This window comes from Macrotis lagotis, chromosome 1 (assembly GCF_037893015.1).
Source record: "Macrotis lagotis isolate mMagLag1 chromosome 1, bilby.v1.9.chrom.fasta, whole genome shotgun sequence".
Lineage (NCBI taxonomy): Eukaryota > Metazoa > Chordata > Mammalia > Peramelemorphia > Peramelidae > Macrotis > Macrotis lagotis.
The window spans coordinates 35,742,670-35,758,966 of NC_133658.1; the positions used below are offsets into that span (position 1 = coordinate 35,742,670).

Sequence of the window (16,297 nt, forward strand, 5' to 3'; positions counted from 1 at the left end):
ATCTGTTTCTCTTCTAGTTGAGTGGACTGGAAATTGGAGAACCTGAGTTCAAATATGTAGAAAACTACCTTTGCGTGTGATTTTAAAAAATAAACATGATTGAATTAAATGAGATCATAACTATGAGAGACATATGATGTTTCTTCCAACTGAAAAGAATTCTCTTCTATTGAGTAGTAGAGTTCAAATCCCAGCCCTAACATACACTATCGTGGTGACCCCCTTGCAAATCACTTCAGTTTTCTCATCTAAGATCCCTTCCTGCTCTAAATTTGTGAATTTATGGTTACCTGGCTCAATTAATTTGATTGAGCAAAATTAACTAAACAATATGTGCTGACAATGGAAAAACAAAAAAGAAGTTCTCTTTGGTGTCAGAGGTCTCTATAGAAACTCAAGGTCATCTGAGGATGGAAAGAGAAGTAACAGATGAGCATATTAGAAAAGGAGGGCTTCTCAGAGGAGGTGGGTTCTCAGAGGAAAACTTGAAAGAAGACATGGGCTGTTTATTCCCTCTGGGTCTGGTTCCTCATCTGAAAAGCCCGAGATCATATCTAAGATTCCTTCCAGCTCCGACAGTTTGTGATTAGAGGGTGCTTTTTTTTTCTATCCTGGGCAAAGCAAAATCCTGCTGAGAAGCTATTTGGCTAAACCTGAATTTCCCTGGGTATGTCAATTCTTTCCATAAGATTACCCTAGGGGCTCAGACTTGTTTTTCTAGGAGCCCTGAGTAAAGGGTGCAGATTGGGGTGCTACCTGAAAAAGCCAATGATAATTAGTCTTCGGTTGTTACTTGGGAATAAATAGGAAATTGAGTTTAAAAAAGATAACCTGTTTTTCAACCTTTCAACTCATTCTGAAATGGAGTCTACCTTTGGAATTCACAAATGGAGTCATGCTTTAATTATCTGATTGATGGGTAGAGAAATAAGTATTGGAAGCAGCCATCACTTTGGTACTGACTACGGCTGTGTTACTGCGAGCATGTTGCTTTAGTCTCTGGGATTTGGTTTCCTCATTTGTGTAGGGGGGAGGGGGTGGCCTACATGATCCCTTACAGATTTAAGGGTTCAAAGTTCCAGACTTCAAGGCTCCACCTGTGTCTTTTATGCCTATCCTGCTCAGGGCAAGTTAACAATGTGTATCTTCGGAAAGAGAAAAGACTGATTATTTAATTTATCCTGTTCTCTCTGTACCTTGAGAAGGGAGATGAATTGATCTTTTTTTTTAAAATAGCATTTAAATTTGATCTTAAAAATTTTGAAGAGCTAATATTTAAAAAAAGAATTAAAATACCTCTATTTCAATTAAACAATAAACTATTTTAAATTTTTATTTTTATTTTTCCAGTTACATGTAAAGATAGTTTTCAACATTGATTTTTTTTGGTAATATTTTGAATTCCACATTTTTCTGCCTCTCTGCCTTCCTTTCCCCTTCCCCATGATGGCAAGGAATCTGATATAGGTTATATATGTACAATCATGTTTAACACATTTCTATATTAAATTAAGTTCTTAATCTGACTACTAAATTTGGTGAGAAGAGAGCCCCAGGTCTCAAACAGCTCAGCTTGTAGGGAAAAACAAAAAATTACAAAGAATAAAACCCTTTATGTAGCATTTACTTTCATTGTGGAGGAAGAAATAGATTAAGAAGAGTACTGTGAGTTCTGGGAAAACTCTCCAGAAAAAAGTAAACTTATAGGTCAAAGAAGCAGATATATGGAAACGGGTAAACATGATGTTTGTGTGATGTTTGTTCTTTGTTCTCGAAGACCGTGACATCAGGGAGGAGATGCCATGACAAGCAAGTGAATTGGATTTGAGTGAGGGAGGGCTGTGCTAAGTCACCAGCCTCACTTTGTCCTCCTGAGTCTTCTGGGTCCAGTGGCCAAATATAGTACAGGGCAACTGGATATGGGCCTGGATGGGAGTACCCCTACTCCAGGAAAATTTATCCAAACCTGACAATAGTCCAATATTGTCTGGGAAGGAAATTAGGAAAGAAGGAGGACCCCATCAATTAGGACTTAGCAAAGAATAATATCACATCACTTTTAGAACACCCTAAGTGTTATAAGATAGATTACAACCCATACATTTCAACCTGTCTTGTACAACTTTCAGTCATATCCTCCAATCAGTTCATCATATCAACTAGTCAATGTACTAGGTACCTCTTTGATTTCTCTTGAAATCATGTAGCTGTCCATGGACCAATAGGGATAGCTATCAATTGTCTATCACATAGTGACTTCCACATGGTTATGCTCATATGAATTTTTCTGATACTATCCTTCCTACCACTTCTTTGGTGAAATTCCTTTTCTGGAGTGTATAGCAGTGTGTTCACAGTCACAGATCTCTCTCCATTTCCTTTTGAGCGATGCCATCGTCAAACATCCAGAGACAATTTCATTTCATACTTTTCAACCACATAGGACCAGAAGAATATTGTTGCTGCTCAGTCACTTTCAGTTGTCTATAACTCTTCATGACCCCATGTGGGGTTTTCTTGACAGAGATACTAGACTGATTTGCCATTTCCTTCTCTAGCTCATTTTATAGATGAGGAAACTGAGGCAAACAGAATGAAATGACACAGCTAGTGCGTGAAGCCAGTTATGTATTCAGGAAGATAAGCCTTCTGGACTTCAGGTCAGACACTACATTCTATCCATTGTGCCAACTAGATGCCCCAACCAGAAGAATGTTGGTATTCAAAAGATTGGCCCTTCTTTAAAGGAAAAGACGGTGGTCATTAAAAGTATTAGGCAATTTCTCAGTTTATTCTTCTCTTACTCTTCAATTCTGGGCCCAACTAAGGCTCATTTGCAGTGTTTGTCCAAGGTGTAAATAGATTTAGATAGAGATGGTAATATATATTTTATATATATATATATATATATATAATATATTTATATTTATATGTATATAAGAGAGAGAGAGAGATACAGATATATATACTATGCATTCTATATAGTATGTGGCCAGGTGATATAGTTCATCAGTTGTTGATGAACACCAGCTCTAAAGTGAGGAAGACTTGAGTTCAAATCCAACCTCAGACACTGAACACTTACTAGATCTTAAGTTAGTCACTTAAGCCTGATTGCCTCACATCCAGGGCCTCCATCTCTAACAGTCCTGATTCCTATCTGGCCACTGGACCCAGAAGACTCAGGAGGAGAAAGTGAGGCTGGTGACTTAGCACAGCAACTCCTCATTCAAATCCAATTCACTTGCTTGTCATGGCATCACCTCCCTGATGTCACGGTCTTCAAGAACTAAGGATAGGGGCGGCTAGGTGGTGTAGTGGATAAAGCACCGGCCTTGGAGTCAGGAGTACCTGGGTTCAAATCTGGTCTCAGACACTTAATAATTACCTAGCTGTGTGGCCCTGGGCAAGCCACTTAACCCCATTTGCCTTGCAAAAAAAAACAAAAACCTAAAAAAACCCCTAAAAAACAAAAGAACTAAGGACAAACATCACACAAATATCAAAATATACATAACCATGTGCATACACATAGACACACAGAGAGACAGACAAGGTTGTCTATCCAGCTACATGTTGCCTGGACATATTATACCATATTGCTGGATTTTCTCCACTTGGTTTTTCTTGTGAATGGTTGAGCACAATTCTTTTAAGTGAGTCTCGATCTCAATTAGGAGACATTGTAATGTTCCAGTGCTTGATAAATCAACAAAAGGAACAAAAAAAATCAACAAAAACAAAAAACAAGAAAAATCAACAAAATAAAAATATTTTGAGTTCATCATCTGGATGTCCTTGACTTCTGTGTTGGACTTCCTCTATGACACTGGCACATATCTTTGGCAGCATAAATTTTCCTGTTTTACAACTCATTTCATAAGAATAGTTATCAAAATTACTGTTACATCTTTTGAAAATTCTTGTATAGTTTTAACATGTGTGCTGGTTCCATCTTGTTAGTACAAATTAAGAGTAAAAATGAGGGACAATGTGCTATACAATGAAAATAACTTCAGTCTGACCTATTTAAGTTATATTGAGAAAATGGAGAAATGGAAGGAGGAAATGACAATATTGCTTATTATAATTTCATGCAGAAAATTTAACCAATAGAAGTCTATTTCTACAACAAGGCCACTGCAACCCCCTCCCCATCCCCTCAAAAGTCTAGGAACTGCCTCAGTCAACAAATACTTTCTTTTCCTGCCTAGCACAGAGATATGACAGACAGGGGAAATTCTGGTTTAGAATATATGCTCATTTGTGGAAGGAGGGTAAAAGATTCTGAGCAATGTTGCCTTATAAAGCAATGAGAAATCATCCAAAACTCTTTTTAAAAAGATTTATGAGTCAGAGATCTAAGCAAAGCTCTCAAAAACATTGGAGGAAGAAATTGGAAGGACAACATACAGGCAAAACAAATAAGATTTCATGAAGATTTTTGCAAAAGACTTTTTTTTAACCTCAAAAACAATATAATGCTTCCTTTTTGGACACTATCATCCCAGACCTAGATATGATACCTAGTGAAGGAAAAAATGACACTTTTAAAAAAAAGGGCAAAGGCAACTAAGTACAAGGGGAGAACCATATTAGAGGTACCATAATTTTGAAGGCATTTAAAGATGAATTCTCAAGGTTTCTGAAAGAAGAAAGGATGCCAAAGGGATGGAAACGTGTGAACCTTATTATTTTTTAAATCATTATATTTATTAAATATCAATGTGTCATCTGACTTCATCTCTACAAACTTTTTTATGAAGATAATCTAAGCAGGCATTAAGTTTAACCCTTTTCAAAAACAACTTTATTTAAGACTGTGGGGTTAAGTGACTTGCCCAAGGTCACACAGCTAAGCTACCATTAATTTTCTGAGATCAGATTTGAACTCAGGTTCACCTGACTCCAGGGCTGGTGCTCTATCCACTGCACCACCTAGCTGCCCAAGGTTAACCTTTCTTAGGCTGTTTGAAAACAGGTTTTGGTAAGCATTATACCACAGTGAAGCACATCTTTACAATCACCCAATTCACTGAAAGGTGTTGAGAATCCACATTACCACCCTGCTTCAGTCCTTCTTTTGACTATTAAAAAAACATACTGACTAAAAAGCTTTCCTCCTGCTCCCTTCCACAAGATTAACTGATTAGTGTTTTGTAAATATACTGACCGAACACAGTATGCACCTTTGAATGAGCCTCATAAAGGTAAATGTGCAGTTACTGAATTGGGCCACTTCATAGCTTTTTGTCTCTAAACAGACTGTTCAAATGACCTTGTTCCTTGTCACCATATCTTCTGCCAAAGAGTTCCCCTACATTAAATTGCTAATCCAAAGCAAAGATCCACCCCACCCAAAGCTTGTAGCCAGATATATATGGCCCTGAGCCACACTTCAAATGGACTGAGTTCCACTTCTTATGGTGAGGGACCTTAAGAGAAGGGAATGAAATGCAAATCAATGAATTCTTCTGGCTTATTTGGAAGGCCCTTTGTGAAGTGACTGAAATGAGGTTTGGGATAGGCTTTTTTTTAGCCAGTTAGATGGCAAAAGGGATTTTTAACCTTTTTTTTTTCTTTTTCTCATGGAGCCCTTTGTCATCTCTTCTCAAAATCTTTTTGCATTAAGTGAAATACATAAGATAATAAGAGAAATTTAACTATATTGAAATGTAGTCTGTAGACAAGAAGACTTTGAACTTGTTTCAATGTACTAGTAGGTACAAAAATGTCTAAGTTCAAAGAAATGATGAACACAACTGTAGAAGGAAATGAAAACATCTGTGATCTCTATTGATGATAAAGTCATAGTACTGCTAATCCTGCAGGGGTTTGGCATAAATGTTCATAAATGAAAGAAAACTGCTAAATATCCATTTGAAGTTGGTGAAAATAAAAATGTATTTTTTTCTGTAAAATTCATGGACTCCCCTGAAGTCTGTTCTTGAACTAGACCCTTGGCTAAGACCTTTGAAACTAAAGGATGTAGTGGGAGATGGAAAGAAAAAAACATGTTTTAAACTCATGTGTTCAAACAAAAGGAATCATTGTCAGCCTAGCCCAGCTAACTTGGTGTAGAAGCCACACTCTGCAGGGATCTCAAGCTGTCTCCTCTGCAGTCACAGAGTGTTTGTGGTTGCCTTATAAGTCCATTATTGTTCAGAACTGTAGGAACAAAGGCCAAATGTGAGAACTTTGGGATCTAAGGGTAGAAGGATCACCAGGATTGTAACCAAAAGAAAGAGTTCCTGGTTGGGTTGGATGAGATCAGAATTCTCTTCAACTACAATATCAAAATAACAGCTCATTCTTGCCAAAATGGAAACCTTTCAACTTCTCAAATCACAATGTCCTAAGATTGAGAGTTGTACAAAAGTGGAAATGGATGTAATGGTTTCCTCATTGAGGGAAGTCTCCAAGCCAAGGATGGATGGTCGTTTGTCTGGTATATTAGAGAAGGGACTCTTTTTGGGTATGGACTGCGTTTCCAATTCTGAGATTATGTGATTCTTCTAGAATGATTTTCCTATTGAGCAAGAAATATCCACAGTCACTCTCAATCTATTCCCTGAAAATACGTGCCTAGCACATTTTACAACCAAATTAAGAGAGAGTTGAAAGGTAACTTTCCCCCTCATTCTCTATCTAACTTAGAAGATATTCAATAAATACTCCATATAAAGTCTCCCTAAGTCATAGAAATCACCCCCAGAGAGCTCATTAATAAGATAATAACATTCAATAATACAACATTTGCATCTTCACCACATCCCTATGAGATAGGGACTACTTCAGGGATTATGTCCATTAAGTCATCAACAAGCTTTATTAAGTTCCTACTAAATATCAGGCACTTCACTATGTGCTGAGAATATGAATGGACACACAAATAGTTGTTCAACAGGCAAGATATGAATACAGATCTTGATTCAAGACCTGCCCTCCATTCTCTATACCAGCTTCCCTCTCCTGTCCAAAGTAAACTTAGAACCAGTTGCAAAGTCAGGGCACCTCAGGCTCCAAGTCTTCCTTTATCACTCTATCACATACCTAATAGATTCGAAGTGATAATAGTTAGACAGCTGTATCTAACAGAAGATAGGATCCAGGAGGCTGAGGAGAATGAGAAAAGGTTAATTTGTTACCATATTTGTTCATTTATCTGTTTCTTCCTCTACAATAGGAGATATTTGACACACTTGCTTCTGAGATCTATAAGGAAGACAGGTCAATGAACAGAACGTTTGGGAAGTCTGTCAGTGAATAAACGTTTATTAAAGGTTTACTAGGTGAAAGTCACTGTGACAAGGACCGAAACTACAACAAAGACAAATGTGAAGAAATAGCCTGCCCTCAAGAAGCTTGCATTCTAATGAAGGAAACAGATGAATAGATGAAAGAAATCTAAAAGAGATAAACATTACTAGATAGAACAGGAAAGGGGTTTTTTTTCCCCAAGAAGGTGGCATTTGAGCTGATCCACTTGAACCAATGCTGTAAACCAAGAAAACTATGAGGTATGCCACGCAGTTACCCAAAAATATACGGGTCATAATGGAGAGATGTGACAAAAGGTGACCCACTGGAGAAGGAAATAGTAAACCAGTCCTGTAGCTTTGTCAGGAAAAACCCCTGGCCGGTATGCTTGGACAGACTTCCAGAAACAGTGGAGGTCTAAAAGGTCTAAGGTGCTGTGCTCCAGGGGTCACAAAGAGTCTGCCTGGACATCACATTGAAGGAGGCTAAGAAAGTCAAGAGGCAGAGGCAAGGGATTAGAGCATTCCAGATTTGAGTAAACCTGTGTAGCAGGATCACAGAGTAAAAAGAGGGACATAAGATATAAGGAGGCTGCAAAGATAGGAAATTAAAATGCTTTCTAGAAGACTTTACTTTTGAGCCTGGAAGAGTTTGAATCCTACCTCAGACACTTCCTAATCTGTCTTTGGGTGAATCCATCTTTCTAAGTTTCCAGCTCTTTAACATGTAAAATGAGGATGATGATGACAAAAACAGCAGTTTCCTAATAAAGCTATCTGAAGAAACAAAGGAGCTACTCTCTGCAAACCTCAAAGCATCAGCTGTAAAGAAATGAGATAATGTGTGTGAAAATAGCCTGTAACCCATAAAGTGATATATCAATATGAAATACTTCAATTAGTCCCAGAGTTCTAGTCAGAGCAGGTGGGTCAGATCTTTGAGGGTTCCTGGGGAGGTCTTATGCCCCCAATTCCACCCCTGAAGGGACCCAAGGCATCTCTGCCAAACCCCTCTGGGTGAGGGGTGGCAAGGTAGTAGAGACCCCCTAACCCCCACAATTCCTGAAGAATTCATTCAGGGTGGACTCTAAGGTATTTGAGTCGGGCAGTTTTCCATGACAAAAGGGAAGCAGAGCCTGCCGCCAGGTAAGGATTTCAAGCTGGAGAGGAGAGGAAAAGAGAAATATGAGCCTTCCAGCTGCAGGCCAAGCCAGTTGACTAATAGAGGAACTAGCAGGAAACCTACTGTTCTGTTCTACTGTTAAAGATAGGGAGCCTGACCTCCAAGGAGAGGAGGCTGAGTGCCTTTTACAAGGCTTAAGAACCTTGGAGAGGGAGAAAAGTTTGAAAGAAAAACCCCAGTTCCCCAGGTGAGACTGAGTTGGAGATTTTAAGTTCTCTGGCCCCTTGATTTTCTTTTGTTGGGTTTGGGTACTAAAGAAAGCCTAGGTATAAGGATGCTTATTGGAGAGTCTGGAAACCTGTGTTCAAATTCTGTGTCAGACACTTGATGGCTGAGTGATCCTGAGCAAATAACCTTTCTGGACCTCATTTTCCTCCTTTGCAAAACCCAGGAATTACCTCTAAGTTCTTTTTCACTTCCACATTTATAGATTCTGTGGTATGTATTTTTAAAAAAAAAAAGGATAACCTGGCTCTTTTGTTCCCATCCCCTTCATCCATTGCCCCCCCCCCCACTTAATTCTAAAATTACTCTGAGTTTGGAGTTTTTTGTTGGCCCCACTGCAGTCACTTTGAATTGCAAAGAGAATTCCAGGATGGGGGGGGTTGGCCTGGGTTACTTACCTGGACCCCAAGTGCCCTAGAAGGGCAGGGAGACCAAGGAGATGGGGCTAGTCGAGTCACCCAGGCTGCTCCCCGAAGTGATGTGACCAAGTGATCATCTGGTGACCACCTATATGATCACACAGGGTAGGGTTGGCTGGGGTTGAGAGGGTGGAAAAGAATTAAATTGGACCCACAGAGTTCCTTAGACGAAAATGTCAGAATTCTGACAAATCTCTACAGATCCATTGTTGAAGATCAAAGGCTTTTTAATGTTCTGATTTCTAAAGAAGTCACCCACCCACTCACCATCTAGCCTAGTGACTTCAGATAGTTTTTTAGATTGAGGGGATTTATTTTCTCTTTTCCCACCCTTTCCCATTAACAGGGATAAAACTGGAAATGAACTTCCAGGTCAACTCCTTCATTTTATAAATGAGGGAATTGAGGCAGGGAGAGGTTAAAAGGTTGACCCTTATAAAGGAACCTCCATTACCCAGAAGAAAAGTCCAATGCTAGAACAGCCATCAACAAAAGTTTGAAAATGATCGTAATGTCTTCAACATAAGCATCCTGTAGATACCTACAAATTGATGTCCACCAACTGAAGGATTAGAGTGTGAAGCTTAAGGACAGGGATTCTGACCCTTCTTTGTACCCCCCCCCCCCCCCAGCATCTTAGCTGGTACACAGTGGGAGCTTAGTAAAGGCTTTTTTGAAGTATGGGAAGGCTATTTTCAATGAAGGTGGTCTAAAACAATATAATTATCTATGTTCATCTCTATTTGCCTTTTGCAGAGTATAAATAAATTTATTAAGAATGCAATAGTAGGGGCGGTTAGATGGCAAAGTGGATAGAGCACCAGTCCTGGAGTTGGGAGTACCTGAGTTCAAATCCCACTTAAGATATTTAATAATTGCCTAGCTGTGTGGCCTTGGGCAAGCCACTCAACCCTATTGCCTTGCAAAAAACAAATGCAATATAATTCTTATTCCAAAAGAACCAGAGCTGGTCATTAGAACCACTTAGCAGAAGGTGAACACTTTTCCCTTCTAGCATATGTGTTTCTACTCACTGCCTTTTTAAATGGTTGAAGAAAACTTTAGTTCCTCCCTCCAGGATCCTGGAGATAAAAGGATATATATATATATATATATATATAGGGGACAGACCACACTGACTTTGCCTTATAGGTCTTGAGTTTCTTTAAATAATTAATAGGTAAGATTGAGCATTCTAAACCTAAATATTACTTAGCAATAAGTTAAAAAATGTTTATAACTTTAGTCCAGTAATTTTGGATTAAGTTCCTGGGAAAGAACTGGATGAATAAAGATAGCTTGACCATAGACAAAGCAAAACTCTCATAGTGCTTACCCTATACTAAACTCCTAGGAAAAAGGAAGCTGGTAGAATTTAAAATCTCTACAAGAACTAAAGCACCCAACTCAGGACTAAGCAAATCCAACAAAAAGAAAGGAAGAAGTTCTTTCATGGGTAGTCAACGATTTTCATTTTATTTTTTAAGGAAAAAATAAAATTTACCCGGTTCAAATGATAAATTAGAACTTGTATTTACAAATATAAAATCGCATATAGAAATAATATTTACAAAAGCTCAAAATCCAGCATATAAAAGCACAGAAGGAAGCCTGAGAATCAGTAATATCTTTGGTATTGATTTTCAGGCAACATTTTCAAAGAAATAAAACTGTACAAAGTCCACAAAGTCCCCTGTCTTTATTCTTTTTTTTTTTTTGATCCAAGGCGTTCAACAGTTATTCCTATCAACCAGCAGTCCAAGTCACCCACATTGGCAGGACTACTTATTCCCCACCCCCAGGATGCATTCATTTTTGGTCTTGGAAGTTGGAGTATTTCCTTCTAGACTGTCTTCTTTTTTGCCGCAGGAAAATCTCCAGTCACTAATCCAGTGTATTTTCAAAGCCCCCTGCTTATCCTGTGCTGAGTGGTTGTTAGGGATGAAGGAAAAGAGGAAGCAGTTTGTGCAGAGCACCTGGCTCTAATTGCACATTTCAGAAGTTTAAAAGCCTTTTCTCCCATCACCCAACAAACCTAAGACCCCCTCGCCCGCCTCTACCTTGGCCCCTTGCCTCTAGAGAAGGAGGGACTTACACCTCGGAGCCTTCTCGGGGATAAATGAGACTGTTGACACTGAAGCTGTTGTAGAATGGGTGGTTGAAGTGGCTGCCCTGGCCCCCACTGCTGGGGAAGGGGCTGTAATAGGAGGAGGGCCGAGGGCTGTTGATGTTGCAGCTGATGCTACTGCTACCGCTGCTGCTGTTGCCATTCCCCAGGTGCAAGGCATCAGCCTGAACGTCGGACAGCGAACTCGGAGGGAAGCCTGGCACCGCGCTCCGCTGCGCCCCCTGGAGGCCCCGCGTAGACAGCTCGGCTGGAAGGCCAGGGAGCCCCAAGTGTCTGGCTTGGGGGCCCCTCCCGGCGCCGCTGGCGCTACTGAGGCCACCGAAGAAGGACTTGAGGCAGGGGGTGGAGGACAGTAAGGGGCCGCTGGGGGGCGAGGCGCTGCTCTTGGGCTCCTCTGGAGACTCTGGAGTGGAAGGGGAGGGGCCCAGCAGCGAAGGAGGGCTGTCTCCGGCTTCAGGCTTCACCAGGACGGTGCCCCCTCCTTCTTCGGCCTTAGGGATCCCTCCCACCACTGAGGCACTGCTGCTACTGCTGCTACTGAGTTCTGTACGACGCTTTCTCTTCCGCCTGAAGTTTCCGTTGTCAAACATCTTCTCACAATTTGGATCAAGGGTCCAATAGTTGCCTTTCCCTGTGGGAGCGAGGAATTAAAAAAGTCAGTGATGGAGCCTCTCCCCACACTGCACCCCCACCTCCTCCGAACAAGATTGGTGAACGAGGTGGCCCACTAGACCTACAGGTAGAAAGAGCCTTATTAGGTCCCTTTAACCTCTGCCTCAGTTTCCTCCACTGTAAAATGGAGTTAATAACAGCCCCTACTTCACAAGGTTATTATGAGGTGCAAATTAAGATAAATTTTAATAAAGCACTCCCATGTGCAATCTGAACGAACTCCTCTAAGACTGAATGAGTCTATTGGAGGTTCAGTGTCTGTTTCCTTCCTTGAAAGCCCAGACCATATTTTAATACTTCTAGCCCCCATGAGGCGGTATCTGGGCATCTTGGCCACCAGATATGATGCTGGGATGCTTTTAAACTTTGCCAAACTAGTTCTTGAACAGTTTCAGCTCAGAAAAAAAATCTTTCTTTAGGATCCTGCTGGGGGGGGGGTTGCTCTAAACACAATTTGGCCCCACCCTTTGAGCAGGGCAGGTTAGTATTATTACTTTCATCCCGGAAACAGGATTTGAACCTAAATCCTGTCTACAAAATCAGTGCTCTTTCCACTGTTACAATTGTTTCACTTTGCCACATAATAATCCCATGATGTAACATAAATCTTTATCATCTACATTTTGTGAATGATCGACCTGAAATTTAGGTCAGAAATAGTTTGCCTGGAGTCGAAAAGCAGTAGTTCTGTGACGAGTGAATGTTATTCTTTACGGTTTTTCCTAACCATTTTCAGCATTTGTTGCTAAATCCTATAATCCTTCCCTCTTCCCCTAAATTCTGAGTATGTGAAATTATGGCAGACAAGGTTATAAGGGATGGAAATCTTCACTCCTAAGGATGAAGACAATACACAATTCCTACATCTAATTCTTTTTTGCCAGTATCCATCATAAGTAAACGAAGTATCAATTAAGTTAGTGGCTTAGAAGTGTATAATAAATATTTTCTGGGTGTAAAAGACTTCTCCAATATGCCTAATGCTTTGAGGTGCTTTTCTTCCCCCATTCTGCAAAATATTAACACAACGTGCTACCTATTATATCTTTATCTAGGAGTCAATCCTTAGGTGTTGAGGTGTTTTAACAGAAAGTAGCTACAGCACATCACACAGCTACGACTGGATCGCCAGCAGTTATTCTGGACCATAAAATCACTGTGAGATAAAGTCCACAGGAATCTACCTGATAATCTCAGCTGATGTCTAAAGAGAGATGGATCTGCTAGCTGACTTCTTTCTTAAATTACAGAGTACCTAAACAAAATCCTGCATCTTTGGGTTGAATCGTAGCGCCCCACTTTCTGTCTCTCTCTCATCCAAAATTCCATCCAAAATCTCCATCTAGCCCTCTAGACTAGCCCTTCCTCATCTCCATCTCTAAGCATCCCTAGCTTCTTTCAAGATTCAATTAATTAGCTCAAGTACCCCTTATTCCAAGTTTCCACTCCACCTTTCCCAGTGTCTTCCAAGAGACCAGAGTTGTCACTCTCTTCCCTTATTGTCTTTATACTCAGATGCTCAGGAAGTTGGTACCACAGATTAAATCACATGGGTACCTTTTGGGGATTTTTTTTGGTTGTATTTGACTCTTTGGGTCCCATTTGGGATTTGGGTCCCATTTGGGATTTTCTTAGCAAAGACATTGAACAGATTTACCATTTCTTTCTCCAGTTTACAAGTGAGAAAACTGAGGCAAATAGGATTAAGTGCCATTCTCAGGATTACAAAATTAAGTGTCAGAGGTACCCTTTACATTCAATTAAAGAAAAACTCCCCAATTTCCTGGAGGCAGTTTATCTCTGAACATTCCAAACTCCTTCATCCACTTGCTTCTTCAACTCACCTAACTCTTTGGGGCTCAGAAATCAGGAAAGCACTCATACAGACTGCACAGAATTTAAACTTAGGTAGATTCAGGGTGGGGAAGAGTGGGAGAAAAGGCAGGATGGGATAGACTTATGATCTAGACTTTTGCTGAGCAAAATGTTAGGGGAATAACTTAATAACCAATAAAAACTAATGCCAAATTTATTTACAGAGCCTTAAATCAAGAATCCAGCATTTCACAGTACACATTTTGCCTCTCAGCAGAATCACTTCTTTAAAAAAAAAGTTTTTCCTGCAAGATTCAATATCTAAAAAGTTCCCTTGTTGATGCTTTTTTCTGTTCTCTAGAATCTGCTTCATCCATGTATGGCAGCCCTAGCCCTTCTTCCAACCCTTCTCCCTTTAATGTGTATTGACCTCTAGCTTTGTTTTACTCCTAGCCCCCCAATCTGTCCCCTTAGATGAGACCTCAGGTGCCCTACTCAGTCTCTGGATAACATTCCCTGGATTCCCATTATTCCTCAATGAACGGATTCCTTTTCTTTCTAATTAAAAAAGAGGTCTCATTTTTTTCTCTCTCCTACTTCATGGGAAGAGCATTGGGGGGGCCGTCTTTTAACTTTTTTTTAAACTGGGTGCCTGTAGCCTTCCCCCCCCCCCTTTCCTTGGTTAAGAGGAGGTCATATTCCCTTATTTCTTTTCTCTTCTCTTCTTATTTCTTCTAGAAAAGTTAAGCAAGGTTGATTTCTTAATCTACCTTTGAAAAAAACTAGGGGGAGGGTGGCAAGTGAGGTGGTCAATGTTTCCTCGTTCTTCCAGCTCCAGTTGGAAAGGGCTCCTTCCCCTCTTTTCTCCCACTCCCTGGAGAGCAGAGGCCTCTTCATCTTTTTCTCCCTTTCTCAAAACCCCTCTTCTATTTCTTAACCTAACATAGGGGTTTCATCAGGTTCCTTTCTGTACAGCCTCCCCACTCAGAGACGAGTCTGCCAGAGGATGAGGCTGATGGTGCCCCAGCCTTGTTCCCAGCACCTCCAACTCCTAGGCCCTCGCCTTCTCACCTAGAAAAAGGCTGAGTTTCCTGAGTCTCTGGCTCCCCCCCCCCCTTGGGTGCCAGTGGACCTCTCTGCCTTCCCTGGAGAGCTGAGCCCTCTCCATGCCCCTCTCCGCCCACAATAGCCCTGGTTCTTTTCCTGCCCCCCCCCCCCCAGACTCTCCAGAACACTGGCTTCTCCAAGCTCCTCTCTGAGCGAACACCCCCACTCAGGGCCGGGCGGCTCAGAGGATGAGGCGAGGGACTGCCCCAGCCTTGTCCCCAGCACGCTCCAACTCCGAGGCCCTGCGCCTTCTCACCTACCGGGGCAGGATGCTGAGTTCCCCGCGGCTCCGGCCGCAGCCCCGGCACCCACACATCGCCCGGCCCCCCGCAGGAGCCCCTCGTCCCGCAGCCTGCCCCCCTCCAAGGCCACTGGCGCCTCCGCTCCTCCCCCGAGGCCGGCGCGGGAGTGGGCGCCCCGGCCCCCCGCAAGGTGCTTGGGCACCTGTGCCCGGCGCCACGCCCCCTCGCCCCCCCCCAGGCACCCACCGGGGTCGTCCTCGTCGCGGGGCACCTTCTTGAAGCAGTCGTTGAGGGAGAGGTTGTGGCGGATGGAGTTCTGCCAGCCGGCCTTGCTGCGCTTGTAGAAGGGGAAGCTCTCGGCCACGAACTGGTAGATGTGGCTGAGCGTCAGCTTGCGCTCGGGCGCGTTCTGGATGGCCATGGCGATGAGCGCCGAGTACGAGTAGGGCGGCCGCATGATCTTCAGCAGCTCCTCCTGGCCGGCCAGCGACAGCCAGCCCAGCTCGGCCGCGGCCCCCGACGGCGAGCCGGGGCCCGGCCCGGGGCCCGAGGGCGGCGGCGGGGCGGCGGCCGGCGCGAAGGGCCGCGGGGGGGGCGCGCAGCCGAAGGGCCCGGCGGCCGGGGGGGGCGCCGGCAGGAAGGGGCCCCCCGAGCCCCCCGACGCGGGCCCCGGCGGCGGCGCCGGCGGCCCCGGGCTCAGGTAGGCGGCGGCGGCGGCGGCGGCGGCGGCCGAGGACCCCCCGACGCCCGCGGCCCCGTTGAGCCAGAGGTAGGGGTTGGCGGCGGCGGCGGCGGCGGCGGGGGGCGGCGGCGGGGGCGGCCCGTAGTCGGCCAGGCCGTAGGGGGCCCTGGGGGCCTGCGGGGCGCCCGAGGAGGCGGCGGCCGCCGAGGGGTACACGCTGAAGCTGTCCCCGCAGTACAGGGCCATGTCGGCGGCCAGGGGCGAGCGCGGCCGGCCTCGGCGCTCCGCAGAGAGCATCCCTCGACGGGCGCGCTGCGCTGCTCCTCCCGGGCCGGCGCCCTCCGCCGCCTTATAGCGGGCCAGGCCCAGCCGCGCCCCTCCGGCGAGGGGCCGGGGGCGGGGTCCCGGAGCCCCCCGCCCTGCCCCGCCCCGCCCCGCCCCGAGCTGGGCGCCAGACGGCCGCGGCTCCCGGATCTCTCCCGGGGACCCGGGGCTCCGCCGCGAAGCCCCCCCACCCCCCGCCCCAGGGCCAGAGGGGCGCGGAGAGAAAGACTGGCTCTGGCGG

General features: G+C 43.8%; 1 protein-coding gene across 1 annotated transcript; it reads right to left on the reverse strand.

The window, feature by feature from the left end:
* Positions 1–11,160: 11,160 nt before the first annotated feature.
* Positions 11,161–16,029, reverse strand: FOXI3 (forkhead box I3). Its single transcript, XM_074222580.1, has 2 exons — positions 15,297–16,029; positions 11,161–11,845 (listed from the first exon to the last, which is right to left on the reverse strand). The coding sequence occupies exons 1-2, from the start codon at positions 16,027–16,029 to the stop codon at positions 11,178–11,180; spliced, it is 1,401 nt and encodes a 466-aa protein (XP_074078681.1). The 3' UTR covers positions 11,161–11,177.
* Positions 16,030–16,297: the final 268 nt, after the last annotated feature.